We start from the raw sequence: 26733 nt of genomic DNA on the forward strand, positions 1-26733 counted from the left end.
TGAATCTGATATACTTCACTGAGCTACAACCCAAAGTCCAGGTCTTTGTAAAATAAACCACAAAAGGCACAAGACACAGTTTTAATCCGATTTCGCTGTGGGCCAGAAAGTCAGAGGCGTTACCAGAAGTAATGTACCATCTTCTGTTTAGTTTCATTACTGTGGCGGCCAGCATCTTAGTTGTTTTTCAAATTCAATCGTGATATATAAATATATATAAAATGAAATATAATAGACTCAAGGCGACTGCAATACCAACAAATAAAAGAGTGCCTTCAAGGAGAGAAGGCCTAACTGTCCGTCGGCCAAACGTCCGTCGGCCAAACGTCTTTCGGCGAATCGTCCGGTCACGAAAGGGGAGTAGTCAATGAGAGAAAAGTTGATGGTATAATATTTCTGTGCCCTAAAAAGTATCAATTTATGCTAAACGCAGCCAAGAAGCAGAGGCACCATTCACTTCCTCTTCTGTTGATTCCCTTGTTGTAAATGCATGGAGAGGCTTTTCCTTGATAAATATTTTCAAAGGGGCATAAGTTAGTAAGTTCCCAATGTATATGTTATTTCCAGTGATTCTGCTAATGTCATACAACTGGACTATAATTTCAGAATCAAAAGTACAGTGGTACCTCTACATAGGAGCATCTCTACCTACAAGATGCTCGAGATACGAGGAAAATTTCGAGCAAATAATTTTTGCCGCATCTCTTTCGTGTATAACAGATATCTACGAGCACTGAACGATTTCTTCAAACGAGTTTCTCCTACACATGGACCAGAAAACACACGACGCGCATGTGCGGGCAAAAAGAGGGCTTTCTGGGTAATGAAGTATACTCGTGCACACAACACCGATAGCCAATGGCACCCTTTCTCAGAATAAAACTTCATTACCCACAATCAATACGTGGGTAGACTGAGCTGTTGCATTTCCTGTTTTTCCTTCCTTAGCCTGTTAGCTCCCGCGATCGCTCATTCAAGACTACTTCTCGTTGGCAAGTGGTCGTGCGTTATTCTATTGTGAGGACATTTGTGTGCATCATTTTCGGAATATTTTGAAGGGAGTGCAACAGCAAACAGCCCATCGATAGCGAATGTGAGGGTGGAGGCGTGGCAAACAGCTAACCCAGAGAAGGAAGGTAAAAAAAATTAGAATTCAGTTCGTGTAAAGTTACATTAAACGTATGTTTGAGTGTGTCTGTATATATTAATCCAAGTTAATTTAAATGTTTGTTCGGTTACGAGTGCGTTGCCGTGGATAAAGTCCCTACGAACATGTTTTGAAGTGCCAATTTCGTAATCATGAACAAAAAGTACATCTGCTGAGTTTGTTTGATCACCCACACTCACAATTATACCACCACCAGCCTGTGCCTACTCGCACCGAAGACAGTCAAGTGAACCCCTAGCCACCATCAGGCGGCCTTAGCTGGCCTGTAAAGTATTTTTTTTAAATCTGTTGTATTTATTCCTTTGAATCTGATTGGAATGTGTATGTATACCAGACGCTGTAGCCAGTGACCTCCTCACCTTCCTGGTCTTCCATTTTTAAAAATGTAATCCTACAATTAGATTCACTGAAAGATATTTGGTTTTCACGTTTTTTGACACGCCTTGCTTGATGTAGAAGACAACTGAGATAAAAACAGGTGAAAGACCCCAACCCAGATCATCCAGTCTCCACCAACAAGTCACCAGCTTTCCGACAATTGCGTCAGAGTGTTGACACAGGCAACAAACCCTCGACTAAGTCTTCCATCTCCTCCCAAATAATTTTGCCATCCAAAGGAAAGCATGTCGGGTCTCAAGGTGCTACCCACCCCCACCCTCCATGTGTGGATGATGCTCCAGGAGGTTAGCAGTGTGAGGATTGTTGAGGTGCTTCACGTCTGCACAGGTGTTGCAGCTGCATTCGTACATTATTCTGATTCCCCCAAGTGGGAAAACCGCCAGACACCCCGCTTTTTCTTCTACTGAGTGATATTACAAGCAGCAGCCTTGCGCCTGTGATCTGCATGTGCCGGGCCCCCTCCCGGTCCTGGGTGAATAGCGCTTGACTTGTTCAATTTGTTTAGAAGGCTCGTTGGGCGCTTTGAAGCCACACATTTTAGCATAAATCATAACCTGTCTTCTCATGCACAACTGCTTTGAAATGCAACATCTGCTTTTGAATCCCTTGCTTTACAATTAGTTCAGCAACATGAATAGATTGGCTTGCAATAGTTTTTTTTATTGTTTTTGTTTTAAAGCAGGTCAGCTTGAATATCCAATGTGCTGAAGGTGACATTTCGGTCAATCCAAGATCAATTGGGCTGTGTAATAGTGGCCATTTACACTGCACCAAGAAGGTGGACAATTTGTGGCATTTATGAGGAAAGACAAAGCACATTTCACATCAATAAAAGTTTCTACATGATAACAAGATAATGCAATGATGCCTAGATACTGTGTTCATTACATGAGAAAATTATCCTAAGCCGTATACACCTCGGTAGGGGACCTATAGGCCCACGTATAGTATGTAAAATAAGGTAGACTTTATTTGTTGCGTGTATTTTTATTTTGTCAATCCATCCGTCTTGCAAAGGGCAATGTCAGAATTCAGAACATTCCTGGGTTTAAATGTACAAACCAAATTTGCATAAATTATATAAATGGAAAAAAATCCCAGCACCTATATCTTTAGTGGTGTTTATTTTATTCAAGCAATTTCATTAAACTCCACAATTCCCTTATTTTAACAGTCATATTGACAATGAAGAATGACTCATCTGTTTAGATGTTGAGATAAAATAGTGCCTTGCTTCAACATTGCCAACCTGTTGTATTACAAAAAGAGGGGACACATAATTGTCGTGTTTGAGGTTGCGCCATGATGAGCGACGGGAGCCTGTGGCCGTCCCCAGAAAAGAGAAATGGCGCTTCGTCTGTCATCACTCATGTGACAACTGTCATTTGATTCAACTTCTGACACAGTCGAAACACAGCGATTCATCAAGTGATACAAGCTTCGGCACGCCAATTTTCTTTTGCCGTCACCCAATAGGGTTTTGGAGTGAGAACAGGTTCATATTCAATACGTACTTTTTAATTCGCACCTGCTATGGTTTTTGCCTTGTTTCTATGCACTTGGTCCCATCCCTTATTCCTCGTGCCAGCCCGCCACCCTAACACAACGTTGCATGTGCTGTACTTCACTGCTACCAAAATGATCCAATACATGAAAAACAATGATTAAAAAATTCTTTACGTAAAGGATTGAAAAGATAAACTGGTATTGGGTGAAAACATGAATAATTGGTGTAAAACAGCACTGATTCAAGAATACAAAAAAATGCCAATTCCATGAATATTACAGCATACAAGAAAAAAAACTGATAGCAGAGTTGAAATGTAAAAACAATGGCTGGCCAGTTTTATTGTGCCATCCATACAATTCACCTGCCTCCTTTAAGAAAAAGGACTGCGCAGGACGAGCCATTTGAATTCTGGACTGGCAACATAAACCCAGATTTATAACAGTGAGTGGTCGTTTTTCTGTGCCTTTGATAGCGATAGACATCCAATCGATATAAACTGGGAACGCAGAGCAATCAAACGGACTCCGCGGCTTTCTCCGTCATCGGCAGCTTAGGATTTGACATGTAAAACTGTTAACCTACTTGGAGGTGTCACAGACCATGTTGTTTACTCTTTCATCACACTCTTCTTCAGGTTGCCTGTTTGTTGGTTTGTTTTGCAAAGCGCAGCCTTCTGTTCAGCTGTGGGACGAGTCCCGCAGAGGAGCCGACTGTGACGACGCAAAGCTCGGCCTGTCACCCTTCATTTGTCTGAATGACGTTGACACGAGGCCTGCTGGAAGTTTCCTCCTCAAGTTGGCTCGATGAAGTTTATCTTAAATCTTCAACCAATTGCAAAGAAATGCAGCTAATTTTGTCTTGTACCTCTGTGGGGTTATATGTAAAGAAGTAAAAGTTCTCAGAACATCATCAAGAATTCTTTTTGCAGGTTGAAGAGAAAAATAGCAATCTTTGTGATTCCCCCTTTTCCAACTATGAGTATTTGATCAGTAGTCATCAATTCAACTTAGTGAGGTGCAAATGTGCACCACAAGGATTAGATGAAAGAGCCTCCGTGTCATTTGCACCCTCCTCTGTGGAGCACGACTGGGTTCCTCACGCACACACACAAACAGCGAGCTGATCCGTGGCACAGGTCTGACAGGATGACACTTCCTCTCACATTACGCAGCTCGAGCTGACAGAGGGGCTTAATGCCGAGTGGCATCACAGGCCGGCGTTTACAAATAAATCGGGGTGACACACCTCCGCCAGCGCAGCCCCTTGCAGCTTGCTCAGCGTGCCCAATTTTAGCTGGAGTCTTGCCATGAGATCTTGTTGCAGCATGCCCAATTTTGGCTCCCTAGACAGATGGCACGTTGGGGGGCATCACATGCAATATGAATTACATTTCAGGTTTGGCCTCCTATGATTTTCCTGTTCTTCAACTTCAAGGAAGAGGAGTTTTATTTGGATTGCTATTAGATGAATGGATTAAAAGTCCTAGAATTTTTTTTGAGAAGATACACTAACTCAAAGCCATCCCCAGCACAAAAAAGGCCAATTCCCTGTGTACTATATTATATTAAATTTGTTTTTGAATGACTCTCCCTTCTTTACCTCTATCCCTCCAGGTTGATTTCTGTCCAGCTGTATTCATGAAATAAACAACATGATATAAACAAGTACAAGAGGTAGTAATGTTGCACATTAAAAGTGTTCCAGGCTTTTTAAGACTCTCTTGTTGTATGGGCTTAAGCAGATGAACAGGACAAATAAGAATGGACAATTCATTCATTTTCCGAACCGCTTATCCTCACGAGGGTCGGCAGGGTGGAAGAGTCTATCCCAGCTAACTATGGGCAAAAGGTATTAATAGGTTTTTTTTTTTTTTTAAATCCCAAGATGGCGCCGTCAGGCGGCAGCCAGTGCAGTAGCTTTGTCCAGTCTTGTTTTTCGTGTTTTACAGCCTTTCTATCTTTTTTATTACATTTTAATATTTCTTAATACATTCCTTATTACTTTACTTTGCACGTCATACTTTTTACTGTAATGATTTTACAACTTTCTGCTATTTCTTTTTTGGAACCATTCAGCCATGCCTACGCTGTCATACACATGGGATTAGCTGTGAACAATACGCAGCAGACGGAGCAACACCTCAATGCTGCTGGAAATCCGGAACTGGACAAAAGTGCCGGGAGAAGAAGCGACACTTCAGACCAACCATTCCATCTATTATTATGGGGAAAGTGAGATCCCTCTCCGATAAGATGGAAGAGCTGTCGGCGCTTACCAGGCCGGAAAAGGAGTCGAGGGGTTCTACTCTGCTACTGTTGATTCTTCAGCTCCAGACTACTGAGGGACTGTGGGGATAAGCTTGGAAGAGTGACTCTGCATATTTTCAACCTCGGTCACAGTCTGCAGAAGTTCCCCATCTTATGGAAGACTTCCTGTGTGTGGTTCCAGTTTTATCCAACTCTACAACGTCTTTTCTTGTGTCTGTATCCGTTTTTGCTACTGCAACCAAGATGGCACCGCTCAAGTGGCAGCCGGTAGCAGTAGCTCCGTCCGCTCTTGCTCGTTTTGTGTTTTTTCTGCTTTTCTGTCTTTTTTTTATTGCATTTTGGTATTTAGTTTTTTACTTAGGTCTACAATGTCTTGTGTCTGTCTTGCTACTGCAACCAATAAATTTTCCGAATACGGGATGAAATAAAGACCTAACCTAACCTAACTTGAAAAGAAATGATGAAATTATAGCATATTGAAATAAATACATTAATGTTGAAATATTAATATTTTAATGACCATAGATCAGGAATGCAGGAGTTGCCCAGTTGTTGCTGACGATTCAGAAACTTGACACGTTTTTTTTACCCTTGTGAAGGTAAGCGGCTCGCAGAAATGAATTAATATTAATTCATCAAAGAAATGTGATTAATTAAGTCACAAATGTAAAAAAAAATAGGGAAGCCATTTCTGGTAAATGCCTGTGTGCCTCAGTTGCATTCGGGAGCAGATTGAATCCCAATGACAGGTGCTCCTGTCCCGTCGCCCAGTGCCAAAGAACAAAGCTATAAGATCAATTGGCAGCGCTCCCCGGATACTACAATACCCACATTAACTTGATGGCTGTAAATGGTATTGTCAAGCGTTAAGGGCTCGTTATTTACCTTTGTTCATCTTTGTCTGAATGTGTATAGAGACGCTTTATGATTGATAATCCAGTTGTTCGTTTTTTGTCTCTGCGTTGGCTTTTTCTATTATTCATTCCTTGTGGCAATGCACTGACAAGCAATTGTAGGGAATTCATGGTTTTGGGGAATTTACACAGCAACCGCCATAAATAAACAATTCAATTTTTTCTTGATAAATTAGTTGTCATCAATTTTCAATGCCTGACTGGCGAAATGCATGAACATTAATTTAAACCTCTTGTGAAAAGGGCTGGTGTGCAATAACCGCTATCTACAATGACACCATTGAGGTTAATCATTTTAAATGATTAACACCTCTGAAGCTTTTCCTGATCTTACTACTTTTTCAGATTTTGTCCAACACTTATATTTGTTGCCATCTCATCCCAACATTACTAAGTGAATAAATCTTCATGCTTCCGATTTAGGGAAAGCATTTTTTGTTGGTTCCTCAAACCTATCAGAAAATCCTCCCTGTGAATTAATAGATATTGATATTTACCTCAATACTCTGTGGCATTAATCACATCTACTTTGGTTGCGTTTTTAATCGTTAATTTTCGGCAGGAACATATGTTGTTGGTTTCATCGCAGAAAATGAATGAATTAATGATTACATGTTTTGATGAATAGTATGAGGCCAAAAACATCAATGACCTGGTGTTTCTGTTGAGTTAACAAATAAAACTTTTCAGTCTTATTTACAAGTTGAATAAATACTATCAAGCTTGAAAACAGTTTCTCGAGGTTGTTCGGTTGTCATTAGGAAAAGTGTGACAAACAAAATTGTTTATTGTCCTGACAAGAGGGACAAACCAGGCCATTGTAGACAAGCCTTTCTTTGAAATATAAAGGAAACATCAAAGGCATGTAAAATCGGACAAAATAGGCCCGAATCTTAAAGGGTTAAGGGTGAGTCATGAAACTGATGAATGTGAATGAATTTTCATGACCTTACAGTGTTTTGTGCCCTTTCTTCTTTGGAAAATAATTAAACATAAAAGAGTTTACTTATAAGACTTACGTTTCATCTAAAATGCTTGAAAATATGCACTGAATGACTGCTTTAATAAAGTGCTACCAAGTGTCTGGATTGCGTCATTCTTTCCACACTCATTTAAAAAGTACAGTTGAACATGTTTTGTTTATTTGGATGCGTTCTACGAACGCATCATGGAGGCTTCCGCATCAGTCACGTTGCAGGTCAATGGACTACAAGTATACACGCAGTCTTTCACATCAAACGCGGCAAAACCTTCAGACGTTTGTCGTATCCTGTCGAGATGATGAAATGATTATGAAGCTGCATGCAAGTGACGTGCGCCAGATGGACTGTGTTCGACTTTATCGCAGTCGAGCCCATGCACCACTCGCCTTTGATAAAACATGAAACATATGCTCTGCTCACACTTTGGAGTTTCACCGTGTCAGTTTTTTGGGTTATCATAATTTCGTGGATCAATTTCAAAAAGTAAATGTTATATTTGGGACATGGCTTTCCTAATTCAAACATTGTTGAGAATTAAAATTTGTGTTGCGGCCGCTATGCACTGTTGTTTGATTTAAGGGAAGGTGAAGATATCTTCAATATGTTTCTTTTTTGCAAGTTCACTCACTTCCCTTTCGTCTTCCGTCTCTGGGAGCATGGGTGCATGTCAAGTGATTGTTGAATTGAAATATTGATGTAGAGTATCAAAGCGTGGCGTAGCACTCCTGTGTTTCCAGAACTAACCATGAAGCGCTTTGATCAGATACTCCTGTGATCTGACTTTTGAAGTTGTTAAGAGTGCTGGAAAACAAAATGCAAACAAACTTCAAGTGCTCTTGGTATTGATAAAAGTTTTCTTTGACAAGTGGAGATGGGACCTGTCTGCCTGACTGGAGATTTTATAGCAGGGCTTCAGGGGTATGTTCATGTTAATGGACAAGAGATGAGGGAGCAATTGTAGTTTTGGGCCTCTCACACGCTGAGACGTGGGAACACCGCAATGACATCAAAGGATTCAAATTCAAACTATTTGCGACCTTTAATTGACTTGACTGTTGAGACAATTTTACCCTCCGGAATTGCCGTCGTAAAGACAAGAAGTCACAAGCAGTTACACTTAGCTCATGTTACTACCCAATCCGTACAGCTCGCTAGATAATACGCATGTATAAATCTACGTCACTTCCTACGACTGGAAATAAATTATTATACACCTGGTTGGGCGTGTAGCATATACCTGATCTGTACAATTTTTACCGTGACCGGACGTTTGGTCGCCCGGACCCAAACGTGCGGCAACCAAACGTCCGGCGACCAAAAGTCCGGCGACCAAACAAGGTAAAACAACACAGTCTACGCAACAATCAAACCCAACAATGGCCCTGAGCAGTTTCACTGAGCGGGCGTGTGAGTGTATAAGAGTGTGTATGTACATGGGTTGTCCCCTTACGAAGGGACGTCAGTCAGGGTCTTAACAAGTTCTCCAACAAAACACAATAAAAGTACAGGAAATTTTGAGCTTTTCTTTAGCCTAATAATTAATAGGGCATTAAATATGACTGAATAATAATTCGCAGTTTGTATTTAGGGAATTTGAGCAACAATTTTAAATGGTAATTATCAATAACCTTCCGGCCGACCAAACGTCCGGCGACCAAAAGTCCGGCGACCAAACGTCCGAGTACCAATTTTTACTATGTGTAAACTGAACTTGAAATCCTAATTTAAGTACTCCAAACCTTTACATAAAATACACCAGCCGTCCAAATAGCTTCGTACGGTGCATGCATAAAACTTGCATCACTCCTTCTAGAGCCCAGGCAAAACTTTGCTTACTATGTACTCAATAAATTCAGTCATAGAAAATCATAATTCTTCAACTGATGTGAATCTGTCGTGTATACCTTATGTCATTACATCTCGAGAGAAATAGAATGCTTTGTTGTAATTGTACATGTTACGAAGAAATTGTTGTGCAGCTCTGGTTCAAAAGTGTAACCGTAATAAATACAGCAAATAACTATATACAGAATAAAATCTATCTGCAACTCAAAAAGAATGCCCATCTAAAGATTTAAATCCCATCTACACTACACAGTACCAATATGCTATGTGACACAGACAATTAGTGCAAGTAGCAAGATTTTGGTGCAAATGAGCAGTAAGTATTATTATTATTATTGAGAATGATTTACTCTCCTCAATGTTGCAACATCTGATGTTTGTGATGTATGCAATCAGGGGAGCATGTTTTTCTTTCCTCTTCTTAGAAAGAAATAGACATTTGGCAGAGTAATATACAACATGGAAGATAATTAGGAGCATGGGGACCCTGGTAATGAGTAAGAGAGTGCTTTAATACCATAAAGAGACAGGTGGCATGGCAAAAGGTTTTCCGGAACGTGAAAAAAGATGCATCATGGGCATAATAGACCCCGAATTTAATCTTTGCCACCCAAACAAAGATAATGTTAATGATAAATGTAATCCTAATGTATTTTATATTCAAGGCTAGTGAATTGGCACTCATGTACTCCTTTTGAATCGGGTTTATACACGGGGAATATTGGCCACTCAAACGAGAGTTTTAAAGATCAAGACAATGTTTTGATCATGTGCATCCCAGCAGAAATACTCTTTTTTAATAGAAAAAAAGAAAGCAAGGAGTCGATGATCGCCAATATTTGAGTGATCTGGGTCAAAAAAGCCATGTTCAGACATTTCCAAATGCCAGTACTTTTTAGCTAATCAAAAAGGAGTCTTGTAAATGTCAACTGTTATATTTAAATAAATGTTGAATAGTGGATTATCTTCTGCAATCATGCCTGTGCTCATTCTGAAGAGTTGAGGTAATCAAGCGTTATTACGTGAGTTCACTGCTCGATTTTTGCTTGCAAGTCAAAGCCGAAAAAATAATAATAGGAATTGAATTGTTGAAAGATTAGCCCCTAGTTGTTTATGCCTTTTAAAAAGCTCGTTCAAGCTCAATGTCTGGCCGGCATATGTCTCAAAGACAGTTTGAGCTCAATAGGAAGCAGCAACAGACTCCCGATTGAGGTATCAAATTGTTGCGCTGTAAAGTCCAGCTGTTGATGTATATGTAGCTCATCATCCTCAAGAAGCAGAGTGTCATGCTAATTATGGCACAGTTTGTCCCGTAGCTCAATGGTTTCGGGTGAAGCAGCACACTTAACATCATGCTGTCCGTCTGTCTGTCAGCTATTAGGTCACATTTGTCACACGAGGGCCGTTGAGTTGGCGATGTGCCGTAAAGTGGCCTTCTTTGACATGGCCACCAGCACAAAGGCTGCTCTCCTGTGCAGATCTTGTCCTTTTCGAGTGCAGATGGTCGAGGCAGCTGGGACAATTTAGTGGTGAAGCTTTTAAAACATAAAACTGCCCTGCAGGCAAGATAAAAACAGCTTGACAAGCCACTCAAATATTCAAAGTTTTGAGACAAGTTTGAAGAGTTTAAATTATCTTCAACCAAATACATCAGAATGAGTACAACATGTTAGTTTTTTTTTATCTTTAACATTTTAATCATTAAACTTCTGTTTGCTCTATAATTCACCTTTCTATTATTTTGAATTATTCAATTGGATTTGTTTTCTTCTTTGATATAGAAACAATATTTTGCAATTTACTGAGAACATATGTTTTATTCCCTTATTTAAACAGATTTTTTTCCAGGCAATTTTAAAGGGCCATAGTTGTGATAACAGAAAGAATACAAATCGTGTTGTACAACAATATTATTTTAAAGCACCTTGGATGTCTTCATCAGAATTACTCAATCGTAATGTAACAGAAGATTGATTTAGTTTTTCCTTCTCTCTATTAGGCTTGATAGCATTTCTTTAAAAAGTGGTTTAGAATAGACTAAACCATTATTTTTGTGTCATGGTCAGCAGCAAGGTTTTTCATCAAATGGTGACATTATCATTATATATACTGTATTTATCAATTATTAATAATCATTCAAATGTATTTAAGTGTTCTGTAGGTCTCCTTCAATGTGCTTTCCACATTGTCATTGCTGTCTTTAAGAAATGCTCTAATCTTTTTAGTTATAACCAGATTTGTCTCTGAGTGGATAGTTGCTGGATAATTATTTTACTTTAATCTCAATTCAACCTTTTTCCCACTTCTCACTCTGTTATCACTGCCCCACTTGGTTGGGAGCGTGACAACACAAACTCTTATGTTTGTTTTTGAGATAACTATCACATCAATGGTGTCGGAGCTCTGACACAAGACAATGATCCCGGGATGTGAAAAGATGGCAACAAACAACATGAACTTTTGACCTCAACTATCTTCAGTCAGAAATCGATAAGGATTTTTACAAAATACTAGCGATTTAAAATGTAACATTTGCTAGTGACAAGACAGGACAATCGAAATAAAACCAGTCGAAACATCCATGATTCAATGGTCATTTATGAGTACTATTTTTTGTCTTGAATTTAGGTGTGATTCCTTCCATGTTGCTGCACAAATAGAGAACTATGACAGCATCATTGTGATGCGGTTGTGATTTATTTATTTTACATTAATGTAATCATATTGAAAATGATTGTGCACCATTTCTTTTCCAGGATGGAAGTACACAGCAGGTTTTTTTTTTCTGGCGCAGGCGCCCAGCAGTCAGCTGGAGCGCCGTCCAAATGCAAGACAGCTCGGGCCTGATTAGCGGCCATCTCGGCAGCTGTTCGGCGAGCACGGGGACCTCTTTCTCTCGAAGCGAGTTTTCCCTTGAAAACGGTGGAAGCCGTATCCAGGTCTATTTAAATGAGCTAACATGAAGAAGGTAAGCAAAGCCACATGAGCATTGTTTTCGCAGTTCAAAGTGAGGAGAGAGTACTTTGCACTTCAAAGCCACTCATCTGGGAGGCAGCGTGCTGGGGTTGCGGGTGGGGGGGCTGTGTCGGAGGGTGGCGGGGGATTTTTGGGGAGGAGGAGGGGGTTGATGAGAGGGGACAGGAAATAAGAGTCGGGGTAATTAACAACTTCTGCTCCGTAATAAAGCTGAGACATGATCGCATACAGTACTGTTGCCTCCTGTCATCCTTACTTACCAAACCGGCCTTTCTTTTTGCATTCAGAGTTAGGCCATTTTGATACATTCCAGGGGTGCAATAGAATCAAAGTTGTAGTGACCTTCATGCTACCTTATGGCCTATAAACATTTAGGACATTCGTTATATTCGTTTTGTTAGCATTGCACCGATACAATTGTACAGGGAAGATCCATTTGGGCTCTCCCTTTTCTGAGCGGATAAGGGGAAATATTACATTTAAATACACCTGAAGTGTCTTTTCAATTACAATTATTTTACTAAATTATTTTAAGGTTTATGACTTTAGATAATGACATTTTAACAGAAAATATTTTGGAGAAAAAAGTCTTGGATAACAGAAAAACAAGAGAAAAACAGAGTTATTTGAGCAGAAGACACCCCAATTTGTCATGAATTTAGTACAATTTGTTATTTTACAGTAAGTCTTACACAGTGAGTTTTACACTGATTTAAATTATGCATTGACGAGGACTAAGCGTAAAATAACAAATTGTACTAAATTCACAACAGATTGAGAGGTGTCTTCTGGTCAGTGTTATTTTTTTGTTATTCTTTATATATTAAATCATTAGGAGGCAAACTGTTATATAAAATCTCAGTTTCCTGGAAGAAAAAAAGGATGTCCTTCAAGAACCAATTTCATCTCAAAAGTGGAATCTCCAAAAAATAGTTAAGTTTAAAAACAGAAACCAACAAAATGTTAACAAATCTATTGATTTTATGGTTCTTTGTGAGATGTGTACCACAACTGAAATATGCAGAGGTATCACTTCACAATTTACCATAAATAAACAATTAATTCACATGGAGTGACAGGTAGGAGAACATATAGAAGGAGTGATGGTTCGCACAGTTACCAAAAAATCTGAGTTTATTCGTGCAGGAGATGACAGGAAAAAGTCACACACATTTGAGCTTGGTGACTTTTGCTCTATAAAGTAAACGATAAAGAACATTAAAAGAATTAGAATAACACGTCATGTAATCTTTACTTGGATTCTTCTCATATGTGCCAAACCTGATCAACAAAATGCGTTCTGATCGAACTATATTGTAATACGAGTGAGCTGCCTTCTCTGTGAGGTGTGTTTATTTAGGGATTACAGTCGGCGGAACAAGGAGCAGCAGATAAATGCAGAGCTCCCAATTTACATGAGAAGCGGGTTCCCAGCCTGGATTTAAACACTTAACATTGTAATGGTGAGCAGATTTACAGAATGAGATTAAGCCTCAATCTGCATTTAATGGAGCACATCTGAAGCGGCCTCCACTTGAACTCTCCAATGTGAGAATGTCACACAGAGCAGCCTATTTGATGTGTCACCTACTGGTGAGAACTCACTTTGATTGAGTTATATCAATTAGCTTTGTGGGGGGGGGATGTGTGTGTAAAAACCATTCCACATAAAGTTTATCATTAAGACGCGAAGTAGCAACAACCAAAAAAAAGAAGGCAATTTGGATGTTTGTTTTTGAACAAAAAAAAACTAGCTACTGAAATTTATGGAGGCTTAATTTGCTGACTGGAAACCTAACCTTGCACTTTCCCGTATCAAAATCCTCATCAGAGACTGTTGTGTTTTGAATATATGTATTATTATTCAAATTCCCACGATGACGTTGAAGCGGTACTTCTCGAATTAAATATAGATTTTGACAAAGCTGCTGTAAGGAATGTTGTTTCATTTTTGTTTTCATTCAACAGACTAAGCAGTTTTACGGTCCTCGGTGTAAATCTGTTAGAACTTTGATACAATAAGTTGTGTGAGGTTTCTCCAAAAGTAACTTGTATTCATCCACTTTTATTTTCCCACTAACTCATTTGGTAAAACATGGCGTATAACACCTGTCCGTGTGACTCAAGTTTCACTACTCTTTAGCTATTTTAAAACAAATTGTTGGTTGCGGAATCCAAAACTGATCAAAATTTTGGGTCACGTCAGGTTTTAGAACAATATGATCCCCATTTAAAAGATAAAAATAAAAAATACATTAAAAAAACAGCTTTAACCCTGCGACCCTTGTGAGGATAAGCGGTTCAGAAAATGAATGAATGAACATTACTTTAAATATTTTCTAGTTTTATATATAAATAAAATTAGCATGACCGAAAAGTTTCTTTTGCACTATGTTTTTTTGCAACAAAAAGATATGGATAATTGTGTGCAAGTAGTAACAACATAAGTAGGTGAACTGTGGAGAGAGAAAATTTGATACTACTGGAAAAAAAACGGCAATCCATTTTCAACTGACCACACCCTAACTTAGTTAAAAACAGCTTTCAGGCCTAAAACAATAACATTTTTTCTACAAGTTCACCTACATCATAAACAATGATTTTTTTCAAGGTAGGAAACTGACAAATAGGAATGTTTGACACCTCTTCACATCTAGGTGAGTGTTAGCAATTTCAATATATACCCCAGGGCTCGGGAACCTTTTTGACAGGGAGAGCCAACAATTAACAACAATTGTTACGCTATTGCTATATAATGAGTGTATGGATGAAAAATAGAGCAATGAAGAAAAACAATAAAACAGCGCGGAAGGTAGTGTTGCCATCATAGTGGTGTACCCACGCAACACACCCGTAGGTGCGTTTGAGACTCGGCTCTCTCATGAGCGGTTTCCACATTTTAGCTTACAGGTTAGCAGAGACCCGTATGCACCCATCAAGAGCCACATATGGCTTGAGAGCCATAGGTTCCCTACCTCTGGTCTACACTATTCTTAGTGTAAATCCCAATCTCCTCGCAGGAGTTGAGTTCATACCAATAGGGGGAAAGACACCTTCCCCCAGATCAGGGGTAGGTAACCTATGGCTCAGGAGCCAGATGTGGCTCTTGCCATGGGTGCATATGGCTCTCCACTAACCTGTGAGGTAAAATATGGAAATCACTGGTGAGAGAGCCGAGTCCCGAACGCACCAATAGGAGCGCCACGTGGCGTTGACACTACCTCTAGCACCACTTTAATCATAATTTAGTTTTTCATTACTCTTCTGCATCAATAATCTCATTGATACTGATTGATTAGCAACAGCATAACAATGTTGTCAAAAGAATTCAGAGACTTTTTGTACTTTAAAAGTGGTGAAATGACAAAAAAGAAGAAAAAAAATCACAAATTTTCATATATTTTTACTTTTCAATTCTGAGAATGGCTCTCAAGAAATAACATTAGATCATATGAATTGTTTATGGCTCTCTCTCTCAAAAAGGGTCCCAACCCCTGCCCCAGTTGTTGGGGAACAACTTTAGGGTGAAGTGAAATCATGAGTGAGTGACCCAACCCTTGAAACTACAAACCCCCACCCCCCTGCAATGATTTGCTCTCCTGCATAATTGTGGAAACCCCATTGAGCCACTCTTTTGCCTCTATAAAGGGGAGAGGCTGGCAGCTCCCCCTCCTCAGGAGTTGCTCGCAAGGATTTGGATTGGTGCGCCTTTTCTCGCTGTGGATCGGCAAAGCCAGCTTTCCACTGACGCGCGTGGACGTGGGTTTGAATGCCGCGGGATTGGCCCGTTGCGGTTCTTGCCGAGAGCGATCGTGCGGGACCGGGTGAGACTTTATTATTGTCGCATGTGCGAGGAGAGAAGTGACGCTAGGACACATGGCTGCGCTCACCATACAAAGGACGGACAACTTTTTGCACACCTTTTTACAGGTAGGTCACGAGTCCCGCTTGTGTGACGTTAAGGGTCGGTTAGTGAGATGATGGCGCAACGGGATAGGGAAATTGTATGAAAATTCAATGAACGTCCGCAGTTAGAGATAGAAAGTTGTCTGTTTTTGAGAATATTCTGGATAAAACAGTCAATCGCGGTTGATTTTTTTTTAATTACAAGCGCACACTTGTACAATTGAAATTTTCTGAGAAAGTAGTAACTTTTTCCTTCATTTCTATTAACTTTAATGATTGTGTCAAAGTTACATCAAGATGAGTTTGATTTTCATTGATTTAGTTTGAGAAACCTCTGTTTTTGCTGTATTAATTTTATTTATAATGTTTAACTTAAATTTAACTACAGTCTACTGAATGGAGTGGCTGTGTTGAACCGATTAAACATTCGAATATTAAGAAAAGAAAACTGCAAAAGTGAATGATATTAAAGTCAATCTTAGTATGCGATTAGTGTGCAATTAATAAGATTTACCAACCACTGACTGATTAATTTCAAACAATTACAACACCCAAAGCAAAAATATTTACTTTTCAAAACACCATGCAATTGTGTTTATTCAACAAGTTAATTTTGAGTTAACGTACCATCAATGATAAGTAAACCATCTCAAACGACAATTTGTCAATTTAATTTTTTTCCTAAATTGATAGTATTGGTGCATAAAGTTACAATCTTGCATTTGCCGCTAATCATTTTTATGCTGACTAATAAGATACAATCATACCGAAGAGCTGAATTTCTGTAAGACGATATTCTAATTTTTTTGCATTTTCAGGATCGTACGCCCAGCTCCTCGCCCGAGGGCCACCCCAACGCCCTTTCTTTCCTGGCCACCACCTGCAGCCAAGCCTGGCAGGTGAGCGGCACGCCGGGCTCCGAGGGCTCCCAGTTCCCCTACGAGGGGGCGGTCAGCTCGGCATCGGGGATGTTCCAGCTGTGGAGCAATGAGGTGGCGCCCGGCGCGGCCCTCAGCACGCACCAAATGACCTTCACCGTGCCCAAGGTGCAGTTTCCCACACACGCGCAGTCCAGCCTGGGGCACCACCATCACCCCCATCACGCTCACCACCACCACCACCATCACGAGCTTCCCCTCACCCCTCCGGCTGAGCCCACGCCGTCCTACTCATTCGAACTGTCCCCCGTCAAAGCGCTGTCCTCACAGCCGCAGGCTAACGGCTCCTACTACCCGCAGCACGGCGGCGTGGGACAAAACTTCCCCAACTTTCTCCAGAACTCCTCAGCCAGACACCACCTGGCCGGAGGCCATGCGGCCGAGGGCCAGCAATGGTGGAGCCTCCCCCAAAGCAATGCCACACCCTCCGGCCATCCCTTTGCCCTGGGCAGGCAGCTGGTGTTGGGCCATCAACCTCAGATAGCTGCCCTCCTGCAAGGGAGTTCCAAGGGCCTGCTGAGCTCTACACGCCGCTGCAGGCGCTGCAAGTGCCCCAACTGTCAAGCCAGCGGTGGAGGATTGGAGTTTGGCAAGAAGAGACTGCACATCTGCCACGTTCCCGAGTGCGGCAAAGTCTACAAGAAGACATCGCACCTGAAGGCCCACCTGCGCTGGCACGCCGGCGAGAGGCCCTTCATCTGTAACTGGCTCTTCTGCGGCAAGAGCTTCACGCGCTCGGACGAGCTGCAGAGGCATCTGCGCACGCACACCGGCGAGAAGCGCTTCGGGTGCCAGCAGTGCGGCAAGAGGTTCATGAGGAGCGACCACCTCTCCAAGCACGTCAAGACCCACCAGACCCGGAAGAGCAGGTCGGCACAGCAGCCGTCGCAAGGCTCAGAGGCTCTCCTGGCCAACATTAAGCGAGAGTAACGTCTGCTGTCCACCTTTGCAATCGAAACAGAGTGATTATAGGACTTCACGCCATGTTTGCACTAGGCGGCATCCGCACATCTTGTTTTGTCAAAGAGAAAAAGGATTTTACACTCCTGCTAAAGTTTATTTTATGTCAAAAACCGGGGAAAAAGGGTTCACATTATCAGTTTGTTATATACTGTATTTTAAGAAGAAAAAGGAAAATGCCTTTGTGCATTTAAATGTAAGCCATACAAGTAAGCCCAGGATGAATGGATAAGTCCGCTGACCTGGTGAATCATTTGAAGACTCGCCCAAATTTGGTTGCTTTTGCTTATCATTTTGGACACAGACAATCTTTCAGTTTTGTTTCAGAATTTGTACACAAAACATTCCAATTTTACTGTAAATTATGTATCAATGTGAACCATGTACTCGGGTTAGTGGCTGCATGTTGAACATTTTTGAATAAACAATCTGCGTGTAGAACGGCCACGCGCTTCTTTAATCATGCCTTCTCACACGTTTCCAACGCGGGTTAATTCGACCATCTCATTCTCTTAATGTGTGAATCCCCCCCAAAGCCCTATTCATTCATTTCATCCGAGGCAGAATAGCAACGCTGTCCCATTGTGCTGCTGGCGTGAAAAAAGGCCAACATGGTGGGCTCTTCAAAGAACTTCGCACCTCTGAGTAAACACTCATCCCATTGATGGGTGTTTGTTGCGCCTTCTGCAATCAAGTTCACAGTCATGTGGCCTTTTAATGGCTGTTTTCTTTCGCTCCACGCACAAGACCGAGTCAACAGATGCCACAGAGAGCAATGACGAAGAATTCACTGTGAATGGGACCCCTGTTGGTGAGACCCCCTCGGTGGTGACTGAAACTCCCTTTGATTTTGCACCCTTGTGAAAGTTAATACCCTACGCCCCCACTCGCGACCCGCCGCCGTATATCACAGTCGTGTTACGATAGGCTCCGCTTTACAGCACAGAATGGGCCTTTATTCAGAAAGCGGCCAACCAGATGTCTGCTCATCCGGGGGTTCCTGCTCTTTGTTTCAATTCTGTTTGAACCTTCTTCAAGGGGGATGCCAGACCCTCGCCTGTATTCTTATCAAGGGGTTCAACAACATAGCAGACTTCGATTTCAGGGGAAAACAAAGCTGACTAAAGCAAATGGCTTGCAAAGTATAACCCAGCAATAATGTCATATTTTTTCACTTGAATTTTTTTTTGCACTCCAAACATTAACATAAAATGACTACACGCAATGAAGCAGAGTTTTTCATTTTTAGGTAAGGAAGAAAACTTGCTTCCAACTAAAGTCCTAAAAACGTCCATTTAAATGATACTAACCTGAAAGATTTTCTATGGCAATTGCACATCAATTTTTTTCACTGCTATCAAAAGGTGTGTTGCGTCACCTGCAGCATGTATAATGTTTTGCACTGAAAAAAATGTTTCATGGTGGTTTAGATATGCAGTGATGAAAGATGGATTGATCGCACATAGTGTAGGGACAAACATTCACACTGAACAAAATTCAGGCCAACACAGAGGTCAGACAACTTAAGCGCCAGATACATATCAACATCCATATTTGAAAGAAAGCAATGATAGCACCGACCTAGATTAACAACCTATATTTACATATTTTTTCCACACAAAATTGTATTAATTTATTCCCAAAAGGCTCTTTGCATCATTACATTTCTTTTGGCTGTGCTACATCCAGTGTGTTTGTGGACCTTAGATTTTTTTTTTGTTTAACAAAATCAGCCAAAGTGGGGGAAGGGGATTTAATGTGGTTTAATGAAACCTAGCAGGTCTGAACTTTTTAACTATTATTGTAAAACGGGATGTTTAGAGCAAAAAGTATTCATAAAGAAAAGAGCACAATACTAACCATAAAATTTGGCGCTGGCATTTGGAGCTGCTTTTCTTAAGTTAGAACTTTATATTTGATTGCATTAAGGTGGTAGTGGAACCATTAAATATTTTAAGCCCAAACCACTAAATAATTGGCATCAACATAAAAAATATTTAAACTGTTACCTTTAAATATCGACTGCTCAAAATCCATTCATCAAACACTATTATATTTTGCATGGCCACATATGTTTAAATTGTATCAAGTGGGGGCCAAGCACCACGTGTCAACTGCTGTCACTTCCAACACGCTTATGCTTTTACATTCAACTACAGTAATATTTATTATCAATTTATACATCTGCATCAATACTGTATGAAAATTTACATTACGACATTCTTTCTTAAGAGAAAAAAGAGCAGAGGTTGATAAATAAACCACATCTGCATTAGCCAATTCATTTATCCAAAACATTAACATATTTGTACAACCGTGCTGTGCTAAGCAGTCGCAGTATTCTTACCAAAAGCCTCCATTCAGCTGCATATCTCTAGTTCGGTTTAGTTCTTCTCACTGATGCAGAAGAACATGATCATAAATGTGAATGGGCCTAATACAGGGATGGCCAAACGATTCCACAAAGGGCCGTGGTGGGTGCGGGTTTTCATTCTAACCCATAAAGAAGACACATTTTTTTGGTGTCATACAAGTGCAATCAGTGAATTGCAGTCAGGTGCTTCTTGTTTTCTGCAGAAATCTTATTGGGTAAACTGTCTGTGACCTGCTCGGTTGGAACAAAAAACCTGCAACCACAGTGGCCCTTGAGGACCGGTTTGCCCACCCCTGGCCTAGTATGATTGGCCCATGCTGGCTATTTGGAGAGGATGAACTTCATCATCCTCTACTGGCCAAAAAGCGCTCCTCATTCATTTCATGCATCTAAAGCTCACCTCTAGGAGACTCTCTTCTACTTTTTTTCGCTCTCCATGAACAGCTGAAGTAGCATTTTTGTGTGCATCCACACATGATAAAACTTGGAAGAAAATGTGTGGTTACTGGCTGAAACTCTGAGGTTAAATCTGTTAAAATAAAAGACTGTTTAGTAGAAGTACTTCCAAATCCTGTAGCCAAAAAAAGAAGCACCGAATGAAAACGTACTTAAATGCAATAGAACATGTTTCTGCCATCAGAAAATCACATAAGAAAAGTATAGATACCTTAAAACGTTTGAAGCATATTAATCAAGTATTTGTACTTTTTACTTCCCTCCTCCATTGGTTAATCTTAAATGGTATTTACAGTATTCATGGGATGGTGGACAACAGTAAACAACTGATTACAGGTTTTTAATCTTTGGATATCACAAACACGTATCAGTCCTCTGAAAAAAAAACTTCTTAACTTTGGGTGGAGTTTGAAATAATTGCAAAATAATAGCACATTAAAAAAAATTAAAATAAAAAGTACACCATAGAATTTAGCATGTGAACAAATAAACACAGCCTTGCTACTGTAGCAGTGCCAGACGCTTGGCGCCCTCCAGAGGTCTTCACATCTTCCAGCAAAAGCACAATATAACCTAAATGTGTCTTCAGAGTAATATCAATTATCAGGGAACTTGTTCCGTGCACTTCAATCTTTACACTTGGTCTCATGGAAGGCAACCATGTCTGTGTTCTCTTTCCTTCTCACACCAACTCTTGAATTTAATGTGAATGGTCACAATGAAAGGGTTTCCTAAGCCTGTCTACTAAACAGTCATCTGAGGAACGGCCAGGTGTATATTATTAACGGATAGTTCAGGAAGAAGTCACTCAGAAACTTGCACACGCTCATGCATGGGGGGAAAGCATCCATACATCATTGCATACGCGCTGAAAGGCACACTCCAGTGACCGCCCCAATTAGGAATGAACATTTGATAGTCAGACCAACTTGATCCCCACACTATAAAACCCACAATAAAGTAAAAAGCAGTAATTGTCATAACGCTGATTGTCCTTTTTCCCAGCAACATCCTGCTTTTTGCAATTGCTTTGTTTTTGTTTTTCTAAAGAAAAGAGATAATTACAGGTGCTGCTTAACGTTCCTTCAAAGGTTCCTTCAGATTACCGAATTCTCTCAGTCCTCATGTTCTCCTTCATGAGAAAGGAAAAGATCATAGTTCATCTTCAGCGAGCTGAGCCAAGTTGCTCGGGCGTCGTCCGGAAAGGGGACCCGAAAACGGAGCCTGGCTTCCACAATCTTGACCCCTACGGCAGCCTTCGCCGGCTCTCTGAGGGGAGTACGGAATTAGTCACGCTAACAAGAAAGCACTTCAATAACACACAGTCAAGTCAAGATTATTTTTCAGCACGAGTTCAACCTTCACTGCCTTTTTCCTGTACATAATGAACACGTGAAAGAATTCAATGCAGTGTCTGCAGCAGTCTCAGTGTGAAGTTCCTCCCGTATGGGGAAAAAATGATCTCCTTTTGATAGGCATCACTGCCCACTTCCTCGTCTGGCTCGGTCTGCTTCCTGTTGTTATGTACGAAGCCATTCCAGCTTGAGCCAAATCAGAACACGGTGAACAACTATTGACCGATTGAGCAGAATTGCTGATTGTAATGTTCTACAACAATGCTGAAAAGTTTGAGAAGAAAAAGTTCTTTAACGTTCTCTTTGTAACTTGATTAAAAATTGATATTCAGGACATAGACTGATGTGAAAAGTCTCAAGAGACTGTCCAGCTGCTCCCAAATGTTGCTTTCAAGCGCTCACATATGTTGTTTATGTGTAGCTGACTTTTTTCACGATTTCCACCATTGTCATGTGCAGTGCTTTCTTAAACCCGCTTTCCCCTCTGAGTATCCATGACAACCAATCAAGACATAGTCTGGCCTCACACGCAGTCTTTGTTCTGTGTATTTTTTCCCCTTCCTGTAGAAGTGAGTGAATTTATGTCGGGCAGCGGTGCCAAATTCAAGGTGCGGGGGCCGGACCTGGGCCACCATATAATTTTGAAGGGCCCGCAAATGCAAATCGGATGCATCGGATTCATGGTTCTTAGCTGTTTGTATAAACTGCATCATTATATGAGATAAGGGCGACCCAGTGGTGCGAGTGGTGCGAGTGGTGCGAGTGGTTAGCGCGCCGGCCTCACAGCTCTGGGGTCCTGGGTTCAAATCCAGGTCACCTCCACCTGTGTGAAGTTTGCATGTTCTCCCTGGGCCTGCGTGGGTTTCCTCTGGGTACCTCCCACATTCCAAAAACATGCATTGTAGACTGATTGGACACTCTAAATGGCCCCTAGGTGTGGGTGTGGGTGTGAGTGTGAGTGTGTATGGTTGTCCGTCTCCTTGTGCCCTGCGATCGGCTGACCACCAATTCAGGGTGTCCTCTGCCTCTGGCCTGGAGTCAGCTGGGATAGGCTCCAGCACCCCCCACGACCCTAATGAGGATAAAGTGGTTCAGAAAATGAGATGGGGAGATATGAGACAACCAAAGATGCATATGCGTTCACAACCATAACTTTGATGCTAAAAAATATGAATTTGACACACCCAATGCAGGGTTTCAAAATGCACCATGTGCTCATTCATTTCTTTCGCTATGAATTTGTCATTTTGGAAAGTTGATATTCATCCTAGTAGTTTAGAATCTGAAAGTTGAGCTTGGGTCTTCAGTAATGGTGTATTAACATGTTTTAATTGCTAAAGATAAAATGCCAGTGAAAATGAATTTATAATTTTAAGAAAAGAGGAGTTTCTCAGTGCGAGAATGGAATAAGTATGTTCTCAGTTTGCCATATTAACAAGCTATGGAATTTGGCTCAAGGTTTGCGAGAGGGACCAAAGACTATTCGCTAAATAATTCAAGGCTTTAACTGAGTTTGAGGAAATGTGTCTTTAATCTCTTCCCTAATCAATTCATGTTTTGGTAAAAGGTAAAATATGGCCCTACCTGCGTAGTTTGTGTGGCAGGCGTGTACAGCCCGTTTGTAACCGTAGGATAGCAGGAAGAATTGGACAAGGTCAGTTGAACTTGCGATGGAGAAATAGACTCAGGAGTACATGGTTGGACCACGACAGTCTGCAAATAAAAGTTGTATGTTCGAGAGGGCATTTATATACAATAGGTCTGAATCATCTGCAAATTGATAAATACAGGAGGAGTAACCCACATCAGGCAGTAAGTAGGTCTCACTGGGTCCGCGAGCTGGGCCTTGGCTGGGCAGATAAAGGGCAGGCAGAGACGTATTATGGGAATGGAGGGAGGGCATCTTGTGGCGGTCGATGGACGCTGACGAGTGCGGCCTCAGGGCACTGGCAGTTGACACAGGGGGTCTCATGCTGCGACCCAAACTATTAGACTTGCTTTCTCGTCGTTGGTACTCAATAGGGGACTGTAAGGCTGAATGAAACACACAATTATCGGCATTTGATTATAAAGGACTGATCCATCCATATTTCATGGGTTACAGACACGCAGGAGCCCAAATTTCTAATTTTCCAGCAGTTTCGTAAATCCTTTCCACAACGATGCCAAGCCATTCCCGGGAAAGCAGGTAGACATATTCTGTCCAAAATGTCCTGGATCACCTAGGACAACCCACAATATAGAATCCCAACCAGACGTCTCTTCATCTAGCTACTCACAACGCAAAGAAGCAGTCACTCTGCTTTGATTCCCTTCTGTATGACTGACTGAACCTATCACGCTGTAGAAGAAACTCATTTCAGCCATTTGTGTCTGCGATCTTGTTCTTTTGGTTACAACCGACAGCTGGTGGCCATGGATAAGATTGAGAATGAAGATCGATCGACAAGTAGAGTGTTTCAATTTTCAGCTCAGCACGTGCAGTGCAACCGATAGAGATACTATAGCTAAGCCCTTCTGTGTAATAACTTCGGGGTGAGGTAATATGAAAAGATGTTTGGGTGGTGATCTGCCTCCTACTGGCTGACTGAAGGTAAGTGAAAGACAGTGAGAGGTAAGTGATCCGCTCGGGGGGTGATGCGATGTATCTATAACAGCAGAATGCCAAATTACGAGTCCGAAACTATCACTTATTAGGTCTTTTGCCGAGAAAACGCACCTTATGGAGCACCAATTTCGTCATACGCAGTTTCTGGATGTGATGACAATTAGGCTTTTGTTGTTGATGATGACGACAGGGCCTATGTCCGATTATTAGAGTTCACATCCCTGTAGACGCTGCACCAGTTTGGTACCCAACTCAGCACACTTTTCATCAAAAAGGTTGTTGGGGTGTAACAAAAAGCAAATTGGGCCGCAAGTTCATACTGTGAATGTGAGTGCCGGGATGATGACCAGTCCAGGATGGAAGCCACCACTAATATATTGCCAGCTGGACAACACTCATGAGGATAAACTGTCCAATTCTGGTATACCCAGCCTGGGTCAACAGTTAATTCAGAAATAAATCATAGAGTTATACCTATTATATAGATCTAGGTGTTTAATACTCACCGTTGAGAAAGTTGCGTTGCGTCTCCAAGATCTGAACAACATCTTTAACCCAGGCTCTGCATGTCTCTGGGGAGGAGGCCAGCAACTGGAAGTGTACCAGACTTCCATCAGGATTGCGCGATGTCAACATAAAGCGTGCGTCATCACCTTCCACAGCGGGCTCCACCCCCAGGCAGCTCACCTGGAACACATTCCACATGTGGACTTCATCATGTTTACTTTTATCTATAGTACCTGTGGTGCGCTTTTAAGGGTTTTAAATGGAGAAGCGTTTCCTATGTTGTGGACTTTGTGGTATCTTATGTTCTCTCCCATCTTTACACTGACAGCATAATGGTACTTTGCTGACTCTGAGCGATACTTTAAAGAATAAGGCAGCGAATTCTAGAGCATTCAATATTTGGGCGTGGGTACTCTTTGAAATATAGATTTCGTCCTTGTTTTACTGCCGCTTCTCTTCCTTTTCATGGATTTTCTCTTTGGTGATTAAGGCTATAAGAGATAAAGTTGATTTGATTTAACCTTCTGACTATAGAGATGCTTCTTCTGCAGACAATTACCTTAATGCTACTTTTAAAGATGTACCCTGGGAGTGAGAAGCCCTTTTTCCTGTCAATTGGCTCACTGAAGATGACCAGTTGCTCAAACAGGAAGACCCTTCTTTCCTTGGCTCGGGATAGGAAGCTGCTGTCCTGTTCAGTAACAGTGAAGGTGTCCTGCTGGAGTAGCTTCCCCTGGGCTGTGATCTTCCCCTGGTAGATGCACCATGGGGGCAACACAACAAAAAGAGGAAGTGGTACTACTATAGTTAGAACAAGGAGTGTGTTGTTGTTTTTGGACTTGTGTTCCAAATCCCTGGGTCTTACCTCAAAGCCTTGGAGTCTACCCACATTCATCATGTCATTGCAACGTTTTGGCACAAAACACATTACTTCTACTGCTTTCTGTTCAAAAAGACATAGAGAAATAAAGAGCAACGTGAGCTGAAAAGCAAAGACAACGTTAAGACTTCACACAGGAGAACTCCCACCTCTAACTCCTCGGTGTCCATCCCAGCTTTAGTGTAATACTTCAGGAAGTCCTGGGCAAATAAACACAGCACGATCACCAAAGAATACCAGCTTTTCCATTCGGGGGTTAGGACATTGGATGCTCATTGTGGCTGTCATTTGTACTATATTTACAGGGTTTCAACCAAAAGACTCGGAAATCCTTCCTAAAATACAAATAGCTCACTAAATGCCCATCGTATTAATACCTACTAATTATGTGCACTTATTTGACACTTGATCACAAACTGAAAAGCAGTGTTTGGCTTACAAGAAGGGAAACATTAGGAAATTGATGCATCTTATCAGAATCTAGAACTGTTCACCTTGAGGAGCAGCTGGTATTTCATGATCCGCTGGACGGGTTTGATAAGTAGATCATTGAGTTGCAGCCTGTGACCCAGCTGCTGACGCAACTCCTGTAGCAATAAAAAAAAATAGACAAAAGACGATACGGCAAGTGATCAAATTAAGCATGAAAGTAAATACAGGAGCAAATGTTACTCTTAATGTTTGTCT

General features: G+C 41.2%; 2 protein-coding genes across 10 annotated transcripts in view; one reads left to right on the forward strand and one right to left on the reverse strand.

Annotated features, from left to right (window-relative positions):
- Positions 1–3828: 3828 nt before the first annotated feature.
- arhgef25a (Rho guanine nucleotide exchange factor (GEF) 25a) overlaps positions 3829–26733 on the reverse strand; it is a 57914-nt gene continuing 35009 nt past the window's right edge. For 7 of the 9 annotated variants that reach the window (XM_077601985.1, XM_077602000.1, XM_077601976.1 and 4 more), the window contains 8 exons: positions 26541–26633; positions 26196–26246; positions 26032–26109; positions 25726–25917; positions 25166–25346; positions 23856–24085; positions 23636–23764; positions 20008–21965 (listed from right to left, as the gene is read on the reverse strand). In XM_077601985.1, coding sequence (XP_077458111.1) covers positions 21849–21965; positions 23636–23764; positions 23856–24085; positions 25166–25346; positions 25726–25917; positions 26032–26109; positions 26196–26246; positions 26541–26633 — 1071 coding nt within the window. In that variant the 3' untranslated portion in view covers positions 20008–21848. Of the gene's footprint in view, positions 3944–10626; positions 10643–20007; positions 21966–23635; positions 23765–23855; positions 24086–25165; positions 25347–25725; positions 25918–26031; positions 26110–26195; positions 26247–26540; positions 26634–26733 lie in introns of those variants that run through there. The other 2 variants (XR_013300493.1, XR_013300496.1) reach the window with 2 other exon arrangements.
- On the forward strand, positions 15724–18278 carry sp5l (Sp5 transcription factor-like). The gene is made up of 2 exons (XM_077599504.1): positions 15724–15992; positions 16787–18278. The coding sequence occupies exons 1-2, from the start codon at positions 15939–15941 to the stop codon at positions 17834–17836; spliced, it is 1104 nt and encodes a 367-aa protein (XP_077455630.1). The 5' UTR covers positions 15724–15938; the 3' UTR covers positions 17837–18278.

Source organism: Stigmatopora argus, chromosome 1 (genome assembly GCF_051989625.1).
Source record: "Stigmatopora argus isolate UIUO_Sarg chromosome 1, RoL_Sarg_1.0, whole genome shotgun sequence".
Lineage (NCBI taxonomy): Eukaryota > Metazoa > Chordata > Actinopteri > Syngnathiformes > Syngnathidae > Stigmatopora > Stigmatopora argus.

Bases quoted from the DNA above. Each gene is read 5' to 3' on its own strand.
- sp5l (XM_077599504.1), top strand. From the start codon at position 15,939: ATGGCTGCGCTCACCATACAAAGGACGGACAACTTTTTGCACACCTTT. The intron at 15,993-16,786 runs GTAGGTCACGAG...TTGCATTTTCAG, and splicing joins TTTTGCACACCTTTTTACAG to GATCGTACGCCCAGCTCCTC.